This window comes from Andrographis paniculata, unplaced genomic scaffold (assembly GCF_009805555.1).
Source record: "Andrographis paniculata isolate CXL003 unplaced genomic scaffold, ASM980555v1 Contig66END, whole genome shotgun sequence".
Taxonomy (NCBI): domain Eukaryota; kingdom Viridiplantae; phylum Streptophyta; class Magnoliopsida; order Lamiales; family Acanthaceae; genus Andrographis; species Andrographis paniculata.
This window is the reverse complement of record NW_026137602.1, coordinates 1,873,717-1,889,668: the sequence shown is the minus strand read 5'-3', so window position 1 is coordinate 1,889,668 and position 15,952 is coordinate 1,873,717. Positions and strand designations below refer to the sequence as shown.

Genomic DNA, 15,952 nt, shown 5'->3' with positions numbered 1-15,952 from the left:
ATATCCTATTCAATATATAGAAAGAAATGAAAATTGATTTGGTTTCTAAGTGAAAATTACCTCTTTCACTTAAAGCAGCAAGCAAGTTTACCTGGTTTATTATTTGGTCTTACATTGTTTTATTATATTTATATTGTTCTGATTTCATGGTAAGTATAAAATTAAATTATTAAATAAATAGAGGAAAAAATTAGATTAGCCAACTTGTCACCAATTAAATATAGAAAGATCTGAATGATTATTTGAGGTATTTACACATCGATACTGGTTGTCGCCCTTGTATCTTTATGTACAATGCGGGCTCGTGCAACACACATAAATACAAGTTCCACAGAAATGAAATGCTGTTTAGATCACTTTGAAAGCTATATGTGCACCATTAGGAAATTTAATTTACTTTTGCACCATAAATCATGTCCCCACATAAATGAAATGCTGTTTTGTTGAACATCCAAAAGGGACAAGAAAGATGGGCAGAAGGTAATTGTTTTATTAATAAAGCCCTGTTTCTTTAACTTTATTTCTCATAATTTCAGACAAATCTTAATGACTTAACACTTTGAAGAAACATCCATTATGTCTACATTATCATACATCATTAGAGAATAAGCAATACTTGAAAGCTAAACAATGTCTAAGAATAGTAGTGACATAACTTCATAAACTCTGTTATGGAATGTGAATATTTAGAGTACTTATGTATATTGATGTAACTTCTTCAGAGGGTTATTATGATTGCATATATATTTACCTCAAAATTTATTTATTACAAGAAAACTCTCTCGAAATATTTTTCATAAACCCCATTAATTTTTCAAAGCAGCTTGCCTTTTCTGCTTCAGACATTTATTGCGTTATGAATGCTGCTAATTTTGTGCAGATGAGTCAAAACATTTGAAGTTGGTGGATGCTCCTGTCTCAGGTGGGGTGCAAAGAGCTGCCAATGGAACCCTGACTGTAAGATTCTTGAATTTTGTTTGTATCTTGATATGAAGAAAATATAGAAAATTTCCTGTTGGAATGTATCCACCTTTTATGGCAGATCAACTATGCATTGACTAATTATTGAGTTCCTAGAGCAGTGCCTTATTTAGCTTCTATTCAATCTCTGTAATTAGTTTGATGTCTTGTACTCTACATGTGCCTAGAGCATCAATGAGAATAGTCATCATGGAATTCTCCTAATTATTTCCCTTTTTCATCCTTGAAAGCAACACAAAGTACTGACATTTATTTCAGGTAATGGCATCAGGTTCAGATGAAGCTCTTGAGCATGCTGGTTCAGTACTCACAGGTTTAAAAAAAAAAAAAAAAAAAAAAAAAAAAAGAAAAGAAAACAATGGGTTCTGAGTTTTTAAGTCTAATAATCTCTTATAATTGATATTATTTGATTGGTTTTAATACAGCAATGAGTGAGAAGCTTTATATCATAAATGGTGGTTGTGGAGCTGGAAGGTAAATTGAAGTTTCATTTTTCTTTTTTTTTTCCATCTGATTTTCATGTGATTAATTCTGGATAAATATCTAATTATTTTATTTATTTATTTTATTCTGTTGTATGTAGGATGTATACTAGTGTCATATCCAATGTTTCTTATAATTTTTATTTGTGATCGTATTATATTGACAATATACTTGTTCCATATGACATTTTTTAGCGGTGTGAAAATGGTCAACCAACTCCTTGCGGGGGTGCATATAGCATCAGCAGCAGAAGCTATGGCATTTGGAGCTAGACTGGGTCTTAATACCAAAGTATTGTTTGATGTAATAAAAAACAGCACAGGAACATCATGGTATGTCTTACATACTTCTGTAAGTATTATTTTGGAATGCAATGCAATAATTTTGAAAATACTCCCTCCGTCCCATGAAAGATGGAGCCTTTTGTTAGGGACACCCGTATTTTAGGTAGTGTAGGTTATTAAGTTATTAATTATAAGTTAAGATAATATTTTATTATTTTTTATATGTGTAGTATTGTTGGTATTTTAAATATTTTTAGAATTATATCTCAATAAAATATATACAATATAGATATCATTTTGTAGATAATAAAATTTTATATAATACAAATGAATAAAAAAATATATTTATTTATTTATCATTACCATAAATTAGTTTTATAAAAAAATGAGGACTTTTAAAGGTAGATAAAAATATTTGTTAATTGAGGAGAGAGATAGAAATGAAGGGGTTTTAAGTGGGTCCTAAGTGTAAGATGTTAGAAGTTTAATTAAATTGATTTATAATTGTTAAGTAAGTTTAAAATTGATAAACTTACCAAAAATGGAAAGGGGTCATCTTTTGTGGGATGTACCAAAAAGGAAATGGGGTCATCTGTGGTGGGACGGAGGGAGTATCTTTTAATGGCTAATATTCTCTTATATCTGCTTTTATCTTATCAACTTATACTGCACTTTTATCTTCATGATCCTGATGTGATTGTCATATGAAGTGAGTCAAACAACACACTCTAGTTGTAGCCATATTGCATGCATTGCATGCTATCACCTTTGTTGCTGTTTTTCATGTTGGAATTTTTTTTTTTTTTTTTTTGGGGGGAAGTAAGTCAGAATAAGTTTAAACTACTATACATGCTATTTCCTATTTTATCTTCTGAAATCCTAATTGTGAAAGTGCAAAGTGATATTGCTTGCTCTGACTGATGTTTAATGATAGAGAACTGTGTGAATGATATATTATTGATGAATAAGTTTTGACCAATTACAGTAGGGCATGAATGTCATGTTGGCGTATGAGAGAAGAAATCACCCAAAGAACTGTGGTTCTCTTGGTGTTGTCATAAATAGAATGAAGCTTGTGGCTGGAGAGTTTTAGCAGAAATATCTCTGTTTTTCTTTTTATTCAATTAAACTCTATCTATGAAGTTTCCAAAATAGCATAATTAATGTGGAAACCAAATAACATGGCCAAGTCTTAAAGATTTGACAATATTATATTACTATAAAATTCTGAAATGATGCTTTATTCCCTACTATGAACCTTATACAGTAATTTGGAGACTGACCTCGAATGGAATCTTTTCTTATCTCTTAGTCAGGGAATGGTATTGAACAAAATATCCAGGCATGATCATACATACTTCCTTTTTGGTTGACAACATTCAAGAAATTTCTCACACCCAATCTAAGCACCAAAATATGTCTCAAGTACAGAGTTGTTGATTCCACGGAAGGGGCGGTGGAAAATAACTAATGTCCAAACAAATAGACATTGCAGATTAAAATCAGGCAGACATACTTGTCATCATCCAGTTACCAAAACCATCTTATACTAGAATAGATCCTCTTTATCCTAAAATTACAGTGGAATAGAATTCTAAAAGTGCCTTAGATGGATTCGCAGTGATACCCCATTGAAGCTCAATTTTGAAATAAATAAGTTGCAACATATAATTTTTAGATTCCCAGCTTTCACTTTTCACCACATTCCTAGAAGCAGAAACAATTTTGTCGATGATCTCGGTAAGTGAGCTATGAACATAGGACTTTTTTACTTGGCTATAAGGCTCTTTTATCTCAAGTGTTTCCCTTTCTATAGAACTAAATCAGTATGAATGTTTTGGTTCTTTCGATTGAGGTTCGGTTATGGTGTTCAAATTTTATGAACCATTGTAGCTAAATTATTTTACTACTAAATCTCCTTATTGTTTATTCACTGATTTACACAATGGAATCCTGAAATAGTTGAACTGTCTCGGCTACTACTCTGTCTTCTATGATGCTATTTTGGTGGATTGCTTAATCACACAAAATGTATAAGCGGAATGAGGATGGAATCTCCTTTCTGCAGCTTACTTTCTTTCCCTCTTCCCTGCTCTTGTACAAGATTGCTTTTCATAAAATGGGTACAGGCAAGCGGGGTAGTTCATTCATTTCAGCCAGTCCCGTGCTCATCGGCATTTCAAAACCAGGACTGGGCCTAACGTGCAGTCATAGGTAGGGGAATCCACTTCTAAGCGGGTTTGTGTCCACCTTTCCATTCATTTCCTTCTCCACAACACACTGAGAACCTGCCAATACCTATGGTCTCGTGCCTCCCTTCCTCCATTCCTAGCTGAAGTAGTAGAGGAGAGTTTGAATGCACGGGTCTTATGAAAGCCAAGGCCGCGATACTTCCTGAATAGTCGAGAGTCATTTTAAAAGTATTACCTAAACTCTTTGGACTGCATATGATAACACCTATAAACCAACGAGCTACTATCATTTCTCATTGCTTGTGTTTCCAAGCTCCCTTTGATTTTATTTTGAATCCTGATGAACTCATTGTACATCCATTTTTTAGATAGAGGCTCATCTCTGTCATCTTTCATTTTATTTGAGGCATGTCATTACTCATTTGAGATTTTTATAGCAATTGAAGTTCATTACAGTTTAAACTATATCCAAGTACTCTCTACCTCAGGATGTTTGAGAATCGTGGTCCACATATGGTGGAGAATGATTATACGCCATTATCTGCACTTGATATCTTTGTCAAAGATTTGGTAAGGCTATAGTACCAAATTCTATATCATTTTTTCCCCTCTTTTTAATTAGGAGGAATTAAATACAATATGCAAGCAAGTTCTCATTATTATTTCGCTTTGTTAGGGCATTGTTTCTCGTGAATGCTCATCACGCAAGGTGCCACTTCATGTGTCTAATGCTGCACATCAATTGTTCGTGTCAGGTGGGTAGACTCGCAATTTTTTATCTACATCCTTTCCCAATAATATTTTCGTATAGTTTCTAGTGCAATTTCCACTATTGTTAAGATTCTCTTTAATAAGGATTCAATCTTTAAGGATAGGGTTTCATTTGGTTATTAACATTTCTATTGTAAATACTTTTATTTTTGGTGTTCACTTTTATGCAGTTCAATAAATATCTGATAATCATTTCTACACCATTTCAATGTATCTAACATCACTTGATAATTGACTTGTCAAAGAAAGTAAGCATTAAGTCACTGAATACTTCGTCGTCGAAGCAGCCTAATTGGGAATGATATTTCTTGTTTTCTCTGGATTTCCCCCAGGCTGAAGGTTGTTTACTCTTACTTCCACATTGAACGACTAACTTTTTGTGGTCTACCCTCCCTGCTGTGTTATTAAACTGAGTTAGTGTAATTAGATCCTGATGAAAATGAAGTCCCTTTGGTCCTAATGTAATCACTTGTTGAATTATTTATGTAACTGCTTATTGAGTGTGCCCATTTGCATGAAAAAATAAATAGTTTATTTTAAAAAACATGTACCATTCTTATTTTTCATTTATTTCTTCTGACATGTCAGAGTGCAGAGTACATGTGTCTTGGACTGTGTAGCTGTTGTAGAAAAAATAAATTCAGAAAGTAAAAATGGTGCCCCTTGTTATATCAAAGTTAATGCCTCAATATAACATCAAATGGTTCATGGACAGGTTCTGCTGCTGGTTGGGGCCGGATAGATGATTCTGCTGTAGTAAAGGTTTAACTACATATGTTCAAACAATTGTTTTCTGGAATTGTATCAAGCTTGGAGTGAAATTACCTTCTGGAGTATTTGAAATTTTAACTGATTATTACAGACCAATAGGAAAGTCTGTTGACCTTATTGTCCCTTGCCCTATACTGCCCTTTAATTTACAGGTTTATGAGACACTAACAGGAGTCAAAGTTGAAGGAAAGCTCCATGCCTTGAGTAAAGAATCTGTCCTTCAATCGCTTCCACCTGAGTGGCCAACAGATCCTATTGAGGATATCATTAACCTCACTCAGAAAAACTTGAAAACATTGGTTGTTTTGGATGATGATCCAACTGGAACTCAAACAGTTCATGACATTGATGTATTGACAGAATGGTGAGTCAAGATTAGCCTTGTGTGTTATATGTTTATTTTTTACAAAAATCTAGTGAACAACAATGTCTGTGATGGCAGAATCAGTTACACCATGTTATGGCAATATTCTGATGTTGTTGGCTGCAAAAAGTAATTATTATGGTTTGTCTGAGATTAGTGTTAGAGATTCTACATAAGATATCCAGAAACTGCTGACCTGTAAAAAATAAAAAATAAAAAACAGAGAAGAAATTATGGGATATTGGGACTTCTCCCGCTACGTTAGAGGCTAAGCACAATTAAAATTTAAATTATCTTATCTGTACTTTTTTATGCTTTTAAAGTCTGCATATTTTATTAGATTGGCATTCATAGTATATGAGAATTCCTCTAAATATACAGAGGAGTTGGCATTTCATTGCCTGAGTAAATACGCTTAAAATTGATTGACAGAGAATCCCATAATCATATGTATACAAGTTATTGTTACCACATGTTGTTACATAAGTAATATTAAATCTGATATAGAATTATGTGCTATGCCTAATACCAAGTGATTTCCAGCACTATAGAATTTCAAAATTTCTGGGAGTTGTGACAAATATGTGTAAGCTATAGTGTCAAAAATTATATCCATTCTTTCGTTTCTGCTTTAATTTCAGGAGCATTCCGTCACTTGTTGAACAGTTCAGCAAAAGACCTAAATGCTTTTTCATTTTGACAAATTCACGGTCCGTAAGTTCTGAGAAGGTAAAATGATCAAACTACTTTCACTTTAAATTCTTGTAAAGGGATGGAATTGCAGCTTTTCTTGGATGAGCCATTGTGTTCACACATTTGTGTGGTTACTTAGTGGAGTTTCCTTGATACAGGCCACTGACCTAATAACAGAGATCTGCAGTAATCTGTCTAATGCAGCAAAGACAGTTGACAACTCTCAGTACACTGTAGTTCTGAGGGGGGATTCAACATTGAGAGGTCATTTCCCTGAGGCAAGATCTCGAACACAAAAAACAGTAACCTTTTTTAACTATTTTCTCAAAGTGGTTAATGTCCATACCCTTGATATGTTTAGGAAGCAGATGCTGCTATTTCTGTAATTGGTGAGGTTGATTTGTGGATACTTTGCCCTTTCTTTCTACAAGGAGGACGGTACACTGTTGGGGATATCCACTATGTGGCAGACTCTGAAAGGTATTATTCTTTCAATTCTGTGCTTAACATTGCCAAATGAAAAGCATTGGCTAAAGACTAAAGAGCTTTACGTGTGCAGGCTTATCCCTGCAGGTGAAACCGAATTTGCTAAAGATGCGTCGTTTGGTTATAAATCTTCTAATCTAAAAGAGGTCTAGCATTTGGCATAAGTTTTGTCCAAACCAAAATCTCCAATCTTACCTTAAGTAATATTTACAAAGAAACTTGGCACAAATTTCAGTGGGTGGAGGAGAAGACTCGAGGTCGTGTCAAAGCATGCGATGTTGCATCCATTTCCATCGAACTACTCAGGAGGGGTGGACCTGAGGCTGTTTGTCAACGCCTATGCAGTTTGAAAAAGGTACAAATAAGCGTTTTCAGGATAGGATAATATCTGACGTACTAATAATGTTGTCTAATATGTTCTCAATCTCTATCTGTACGAGATGAAAAATGCAGATAATTGATTTGCCATGTTTGTCCAGTTATCATGTTTCTGAATTGCTAATTGAAACAGGGATCTACATGTATAGTGAATGCTGCTAGTGATAGGGACATGTCTGTGTTTGCAGCAGGAATGATTCAGGTTGGTCTTTTGATTTTTAGCTATTCTCTCAAAAGCTAATTGCAGCTATATTTGCAATAATTATAAAAGGCTGCTTTTTCTATCATCCTGCTTTTGCGATCACTTTTCAGGCAGAACTGCTGGGAAAGAGTTTCTTATGCCGTACTGCGGCTAGTTTTGTTTCTGCTCGTGTTGGAATTATTCCAAAACCTCCACTGTTGCCTGGTGATCTTGGGATATCCAAGGAAAGGACTGGTGGGCTTATAGTTGTGGGCTCCTATGTTCCGAAAACAACAAAGCAGGTTTAAGTTACTGGAGTAACATTGTCTATTGAAAATGTCATGTTTTAGTATGATTCGATTAATCTTTTGCTGTCTTGTAGATTGAAGAACTACTGCTGCAAAGGGGTCATGCCTTGAAAAGGATTGAGGTACGTAATAATTTTGTGGATTATACATTAATTAAGTGCTGAAATTTGAATACTAGAAATGGAGAAAGGTGCAGTGATATGTGGTGAGATTCAATCAGAAATTCTCCCCTTTAAACTCCCTCATATATTTACAGGTTTCTGTTGATAAAGTTGCAATGAAATCAGTCGACGAAAGAGAGGACGAGATCAATTATACAGCTGATATTGCTGATGTGTACCTAAGAAGTGGCAAAGACACTCTTGTAATGACCAGTCGACAACTTGTTGTAGGAAAAAGTATGTCATTCATTCTTATTCTTCATTCATATATTTTGTAACCTGAAAGATCATCTGCTTCTTTCAAGTTCTTCTCCAGTTTCTATCCACTCAGTTGCAAAATTAATTACGGTACATGTCTAAATTCTCCTTATAACCAACTGTGTTGAACAGCTGGTTCTGAAAGCTTGGAGATCAATGGTAAAGTAAGCTCTGCACTTGTGGAGATAGTACGCAGGATAACTACGAGACCACGGTACATCCTTGCAAAGGTAGTTATTTGCTGGTTGAAGGCTGTGAGTTTGCTCCAAACATTTCTTGCATACATTCTCGAAATGTTCCAGATACATTTAGTCAACCATTGGCTTCTTTGCTCTGGTCCTTGTTTTTTCTGGTTATGCTGGGTAGAGGATTATTAGGCATTCTCAGTTTTACTGTTGTTTGCCTTTATACATTTATGTCCTTCATCTTACACTACTATTCTTGAACTTGGGAAATAGGGTTTTGCTTTTGTCGTTATTCATTCTTTGTCATTCTCTTATACCTCAAGAAATGCTTGCCTCTGTGTGCATTTTTTGTTGTTTTCATTCCTTTCTAGGTTAATGGGTATACTCTGTCACCTTATATTTTTTATGGTTTATTCTTTCTCATAGACATTATAGTTCATGCTTAAGGGCATCTAAACTATTGAAGTTCTTTTTCTTTTTTCCCTCGAAAGAAATGGGAATTATATAAGGAATTACTAGAACATAGGAGAACCAATAGATATCCTAAGAACTCACACCTAAACTACTATAATTGCAACCAAATAGAAAGATAAAGGAGACTGGAAGCCTGCGTTTCGCAACAAAGTCAGTTAAGCCATTGGAGTAAAGAGATATATGATCACAGTATATGAGTCTGACAATGAGGAGCTGAAACTTAATGATCTATAGATAAAGGTTCCAAAGAGGAGCAGCATCGTGTATCCAACTGAGGGCATTTTTAGAATCACTATTGACAGATCCAGGGAAGAGGTCCTGCAAAATTGTTTGTTGACTAACAATTGAAGATTGTTTGTGTAAGCATATACCATTTTATACAATGGATTAGCATAATTGAAGGGATAGGCATTTTCATTGATTTATTATTATTATTATCTCATTTTTCATGAGATTGACCTTGTAATGATGATAAATTTTAGGTTTTTTATTTCTTATTTATTCTAGTTATATATATATATATATGTATCAGCTTTGTTTGAATTTAATATATTATTGGGATGATACAATATTGATCTTAACTTAGATTTTGCAATATTTTATTCTCGGGAGCAACTTAGACTGGACAAAGCTATATCTTTTTCATACTTCTTAATGTATCATATTCACTTTTACCAAGTTATTGAATTTGAGATGATGAAAAGTCTCCATTAACCCGAATGTGTTTATGATGTTGTTAACTTCTACTGCCAATACAGCATTTGTTATGAATTGACTGTAACAAACACTTTTTAAATAGGGTGGAATTACATCCTCGGACATTGCAACAAAAGCTCTAGAAGCACAACGAGCCAAAATTGTGGGGCAGGCTCTTGCTGGGGTGCCATTATGGCAACTAGGTCCTGAAAGCAGGCATCCAGACGTACCCTACATAGTTTTTCCAGGTGACATTTATACATCACACCATCAACTCCTATTCTAGGATTAATCTTTCATCATTGACATTATAAAAAGAACACTCTCAGGAAATGTTGGTGACAGCAAAGCTGTCGCCGAAGTGGTAAAGCGCTGGGCACATCCAGGCAGGCTTTCAACGAAGGAACTTCTTCTTGTAAGATCTTTCCATCTATAGTAGTTCAGATTTATCTCTATAAAACACTGACAATCATTTCATAAAAAAAGAATGCAGAAAAGGGTGGATATGCTGTTGGAGCATTTAATGTTTATAATTTAGAAGGAGTTGAGGCAGTGGTTTCTGCAGCAGAGGAGCAACGAAGCCCTGCTATTTTGCAGGTCTTAAAATTTGATGATTTCACTTATTTTAATAGTTGAAAGTGTACTTTCAGATTCAGTACGGTTTCATCTAATCAGCTGTGATATATGCTTTCAGAATTCTAAGCTGAAGTATCACATAATTGAAATTTAGGTTTTCGATTTGTTGTGCAGCTGTGTGTATACTTCATTAACTAACTGAGAGAGATTTCCGCGGCAGGGATTACGCAATCAGCATTCTGCTCCTCATACCAATTACCCAGACTAACTAATTAATCAAACACTATAGCATATATATTCAAAGTCAAGGCCATAATATGTTTTGTAGATCTCTCAATTAGGGTTAGTTTGCCCCTGCCTTGAATGAATTGAGACGATGGGAATGGGCAGGAAGTTTTAGAGTTGATGTTAACTTCCTTTTCTCATCAACAAAGCTTTCCTTCCTCTCTGGAACTTCTTTGTGAACACGACATGAAAGAAGATTATCTACCATGTCTGTACCCCAGAACAACCCCTACCTTATTGCAACAATGGAGCTAATGAACCTTGGCATTGGAGCTTACGCTACCATTTCTGCTCCTGGTTTTCTTCCTTTTATAAAATCTAGTTAATTTAATAGCTTGACTCTTGAGCTAAGAAGCCCATCAAGCCTGTATTTCTGACTTTGGGGTTATCTGCTACTAGTTATACCAAACTATTTAACTGTAAATGGAATTTGAACACAGACATCACTGCCTCGCCTCTGCCCACTTATCCTCTCCTACCTTCGTGTTAATTATGATCTCATGTTGTTATATTTAAGATTAAGATTCTGAAATAATTTGCAAATGTTTCAACTCTGCTCCTTATTTGACCTCGAGTTGACAATAATTTAAATTGATAGGACAGTTTGATAATATGATGATTTCCTTTTCTATGTTTCCAGATCCATCCTGGTGCTTTCAAGCAAGGAGGAATACCATTGGTAGCCTGTTGTGTCTCTGCTGCAAAACAAGCGAGGGTAAGTTGCACTTGGAATTTGGAAACGCATATTAACACACACACACACACACATTACATATGAATCCTTGTATGTGGACTGTGTGGTAGATAACTGATTCTAAGGGCATTTTTCGTTAGAAGTTTAGATTAAGTAATCTTTAGCTATGGAACCTATGGACCTAGAGCCATAAATTTTAGCGTCACTAACTGCCTAGTACATTTTCTATATATCTACATTTTATTCCTTTCCGGTAGTATTCCCATAGCCATTGACATATTATTCACTAATCCTATGTGATACCATATCTGTTATAATGTTGAATTAGTTTCTATTAGATCCGTGAAACAATCGAACTATCCATGAGCTCAACATGATACGGTTCATTTCAACTCTGTAAATAAACTAAATGAAACAAACATAAACAAAACTTTCATCTCATTATGGTCACGAACAAACTTGAGCGTTGTTTGTAAATGTTCAACACTCCTCATAATTTATGGATATATGTTTGGTACACTTATTTTCATTTCTAGAGAAAAATGATTGATAAAAAAATAAGAATGTTTTATTTTATTATTAATTAATGATATAAATCAAACTTTAGTTTAATCTTAAATTAGAAAATTATTCCATGAGTTAACTTGAACTGAATTGAAAATACAAAAAAAATAAAAATTAACGAATCAAATTCAAACAATATCTTCAGTTCAGTTCCGTCGTCTAACAAACACATGTTCAGCTCGGTTTGTCTCATTAATAACTTTAATTTCCCTGGGAAACTGTATTACAACTACCTAATCTGTAAATGTTGAAAGATTAGATATAAATAAGGCCTTTGAAGAATTCAACTTGTAGTTTATCATTGCATTGGCTTTCTTTCGGGCCTAAATCCATCATTACGGATTACAGGTCCCTATTGCCGTGCACTTTGACCATGGAAACTCAAAGCAAGAACTTCTGGAAATTCTGGAGCTGGTATGGTTTCTGTTCTACTTCCAATCTGTTTCTGTACTTTCTTTTTGCCACATTTCATCATGGGTAGAGATAAGTAATGTAGAGCAGCAAATAGTTCCCCATTATTATTTCTGTTAAGCACAAAAAATAATAATAATAGTAAGTGGCAGTAGGATTTTGGGTAGGGTCTGAATGAAAGCCAAAAGGTCTGGAGGTCGGGCAGAATAAAGGTCGGGGAAAGGAAGAAAGGTCGGGCGGAGTCTAAAAAAAAAGGTGTACCCAAGTCGGGTAAACCGTAGATCGGATGGAAGGCGAAGTCGGGCAGACGCGGAGGTCTGTCAAGAGGAAAGTCGGGCAGACGCGGAGGTCTGTCAAGAGGAAGGTCGGGCAGACGCGGAGGTCTGTCAAGAGGAAGGTCGGGCAAGGAAGAGGTACGGATAGACGCGGAGGTCTTCGGTCAAAGACGGAGGGCGGCTGATGCGGAGGTCGGCCCAAGTGAGGTCGGGCGAAGAAGCAGGTCGGGCGAAGGACGAAGTCGGGCAAAAGAAATTTGGTAGTGGACAGGCAGGTCGGGTAAGAGGCAGGTCTGAGTTCTGTGACTGGTGGGAACGGTTGAAGGAAGTTGTAATACGTGTCAATAGAGGAGAAATTGGTGGTCGGTTGACAGCGGTTGCTGTAACCGACCAGACGGCGGTTCAAACCGTTTTCTCTGAAAGGCTATTTAAAGGATTCAAATCCGTCAGAAAAGGCATCTTCAATCAACTTCAACAAAGCAAAGTCAGATTTGGGGATCACCACTTTAAATTTCAGTCTTTTATTTTCCAGTTTATTTTCTGTACCATACAGTGTTTAGAGATTCCTAATCTCAGGCACTAATTAATCAAGTTTAAGGATATTTTCTATATCTTTGAATTTTACTTTATTTTTGTTGAAAAATTACATCAACAATTTCCATGTGACGTTATCTGTGTTTGTGTAAATTAATCAATGGCAGGGCTTTGATTCAGTCATGGCTGACGGTTCCCACTTGCCCTTCAAGGAAAATATTGCCTACACAAAGTATATTTCCATCTTGGCACACAAAAACAATATAATGGTAGAGGCAGAGTTGGGAAGATTGGCTGGAACAGAAGACGACTTAACTGTAGCTGATTATGAAGCACGACTAACTGATGTTAACCAGGTTCGACTCCCACACATCCTAAGGGACGTAAGAAATGACAAGTATATTATATGACATTTCTCTATTAAATATGATAGATTCAAAATATATAAATAAATAAATAATTCATGTGTGAAGTAAATAATATTCACATAGCCTTGAAAATCACGAGGTAAATTGCATTATTCGAAATATATATATGTATATACACGTAAGGTTGTTTACAATATTTTCTCCATAGGAGAACCCTTTTATCTGTTATTATTATATTATTTTTTTTAATTTTTTAGTTCATTGGGTCTATTTTCTAGAGAAAGGAAATCAAGATATATATATATATATATATTACTATAGCTTTTTGAATGAGCGTTAATGTTCTTGTCATAACCCCTTCCTACTCTCTGTTTCAGGCGATTGAATTCATAGATTCTACGGGGATAGATGCTTTGGCTGTTTGTGTTGGAAACGTTCATGGAAAATACCCTGCAAGTGGCCCAAATATCAGACTTGATTTGCTTAAGGTTAAGTACTTAATTTCACATATTCTTGTTCGCTGCATAGTCTTGCCATTCCTGTTAAGAAATTATGCATATTTATATATATATATATATATATCTGTGTGTGTGTGTGTGTGTGCACGCGCGCAAAAAAATTAAATAAATAAATAAGTATGCGAAATTTGATTTGGCCTATGGTTGAGCATAAATTATGTGTTTATGACATTATGCAAATTCATAATTTCACTTTGGCTTAACACTTGGGCATAACTTTTAGGTTCTTTTGTAGCAAGTCTACGATTTTCCTAAATAGTATACTAGTTCGTGGCTTTGGACAACATTGGGTTCCTCTTGCCTCTAAATTTCCAGCGTACAAGAAATGTGTTGTTGGTGTGGCGTATATAGATTTGTCAAATATTTCTGATGGTTACAATCATTTATTTGATGATAAAATAGTTGTAATCGTATATGTTGAATATTGCCAGTTGCAGTATCAACTTGTGCTATGCTTTAGTCACTTCCGATTCATTTATAGTTCTCGTTGTATTCCTTTATTTTTTAATTAAGCTTGTGATGTATTGCACTTTTACAGCAAGGATCAAATGATAATTAATTGTTTTTCTGATTTCTCAGGATCTTTACGATTTGACGTCACAAAAAGATGTCCACCTTGTTCTTCACGGCGCTTCTGGCTTACCAAGAGAGACTATTGAGGTAACTTCATTTCATTAGTTCAAAGAGGATTAAAATTTCTAGTTTTTATTTCCACACAACAGGATCAGTTATACATCAAAATGCAACTATGTCAAATTTCTATAGACAGTTTTCATTCACCCAAAGATTAACTAAGAAATGCCATCGCCATATTTTCTTATCACTCTTAACAAAGGCTTATTTCATAAGGTTGCTTCTAACATGAGATGAACTTGGCATAGCTACTAATAACTGGTTGTCTGTTGGGGAAAACAGGAATGCGTTAAGAGGGGCGTTCGGAAATTCAATGTGAATACAGAGGTTCGCAAGGCTTACTTGGATTCATTGACGGCGACGGTTCAGAAAGATCTCGTCCATGTCATGTCATCTTCCAAGGATGCCATGAAAACTGTAGCTGCTGAGAAGATGCTTCTCTTTGGCTCTGCTGGTAAAGCTTAATGACACAATAAATAATGTTGCTGCTATATATATATATATATATATATAATAGCATTGTTTTTTAATATCACTTGTTATAGGTCGTCAAATTGAATCAGATCCAAATATTCCTATTCAAAAAAAGGTCGAAACGTGCTCTGACGATTTTTTTAGGAACAAAATTTAGTAGAATAAATCTAAACTTTTACATGGATGTGAAAAATGTCTATGGAAGTGACGATCCTTTCTATGGATTTACTACTACAATTTAAATTTTAATTTTAATTAGGTGCCAAGTGGGCATGAAAAATATCCTCTTCGTTGTTGAATCTTAGAATTTGGCGGGAGGTTTATGAGAGGTACGAGCTGTTTTCTAGAATTTTATGTCTGGGGAGTTATAAAGGACTTCTGCAAGCACCGTCATACCATTCATATGATGATATGAATATATATATATATATATATATTGTCACATATTAACTTATATCATAAGGTAATGTGTCTTTTTAGATCGACATTATACTTTATCTTCTAAAAGTGTCGTATGTATTGTAAATATTATTATAGATATAATACGTAGGAATATTAATTATTCCTAACCGATAATCACTATTTTGTATATATATAAAAATATAATATATATAGTATATCATGTACAAATAGATATACATTATATGTATATGAGTAAATTGTAAAAAATATCTCACACTTATACTCTATTATCACTTTTGTCCTGTATTTATCTCCCTGGCAAAATATATCTCACATGTTTACAAAAGTCGTTATTTATGTCATTTTCTCGCGCGTGAAATTCACAGATCGAATCGCTGAATCGTAAAAATTGGGCACCACGCGCCCTTACGCGCAATCACGCGCGGCCACGCGCAGTCAAATGATAGAAATAGCGACTTTTAAAAACATGTGGGATATATTTTGACAGAGAGATAAATACAGGACAAAAGTGATAATGAAGTATACGTGTAG

General features: G+C 34.8%; 1 protein-coding gene across 3 annotated transcripts in view; it reads left to right on the top strand.

The window, feature by feature from the left end:
- LOC127262938 (uncharacterized) overlaps positions 1-15,253 on the top strand; it is a 34,827-nt gene extending 19,574 nt beyond the window's left edge. For all 3 annotated transcript variants that reach the window (XM_051291807.1, XM_051291808.1, XM_051291809.1), the window contains 27 exons: positions 881-957; positions 1,240-1,294; positions 1,407-1,455; positions 1,659-1,796; positions 4,429-4,510; positions 4,617-4,695; positions 5,427-5,473; positions 5,635-5,846; positions 6,488-6,575; positions 6,698-6,817; positions 6,901-7,019; positions 7,099-7,171; positions 7,261-7,380; positions 7,537-7,605; positions 7,716-7,886; positions 7,967-8,014; positions 8,149-8,290; positions 8,444-8,541; positions 9,770-9,914; positions 9,996-10,081; positions 10,153-10,263; positions 11,168-11,242; positions 12,134-12,199; positions 13,173-13,361; positions 13,751-13,861; positions 14,471-14,551; positions 14,807-15,253. In XM_051291807.1, coding sequence (XP_051147764.1) covers positions 881-957; positions 1,240-1,294; positions 1,407-1,455; positions 1,659-1,796; positions 4,429-4,510; positions 4,617-4,695; positions 5,427-5,473; positions 5,635-5,846; positions 6,488-6,575; positions 6,698-6,817; positions 6,901-7,019; positions 7,099-7,171; positions 7,261-7,380; positions 7,537-7,605; positions 7,716-7,886; positions 7,967-8,014; positions 8,149-8,290; positions 8,444-8,541; positions 9,770-9,914; positions 9,996-10,081; positions 10,153-10,263; positions 11,168-11,242; positions 12,134-12,199; positions 13,173-13,361; positions 13,751-13,861; positions 14,471-14,551; positions 14,807-14,989 — 2,834 coding nt within the window. In that variant the 3' untranslated portion in view covers positions 14,990-15,253. The remainder of the gene's footprint in view (positions 1-880; positions 958-1,239; positions 1,295-1,406; positions 1,456-1,658; positions 1,797-4,428; positions 4,511-4,616; positions 4,696-5,426; positions 5,474-5,634; positions 5,847-6,487; positions 6,576-6,697; positions 6,818-6,900; positions 7,020-7,098; positions 7,172-7,260; positions 7,381-7,536; positions 7,606-7,715; positions 7,887-7,966; positions 8,015-8,148; positions 8,291-8,443; positions 8,542-9,769; positions 9,915-9,995; positions 10,082-10,152; positions 10,264-11,167; positions 11,243-12,133; positions 12,200-13,172; positions 13,362-13,750; positions 13,862-14,470; positions 14,552-14,806) is intronic.
- The last annotated feature ends 699 nt before the right edge of the window (positions 15,254-15,952 follow it).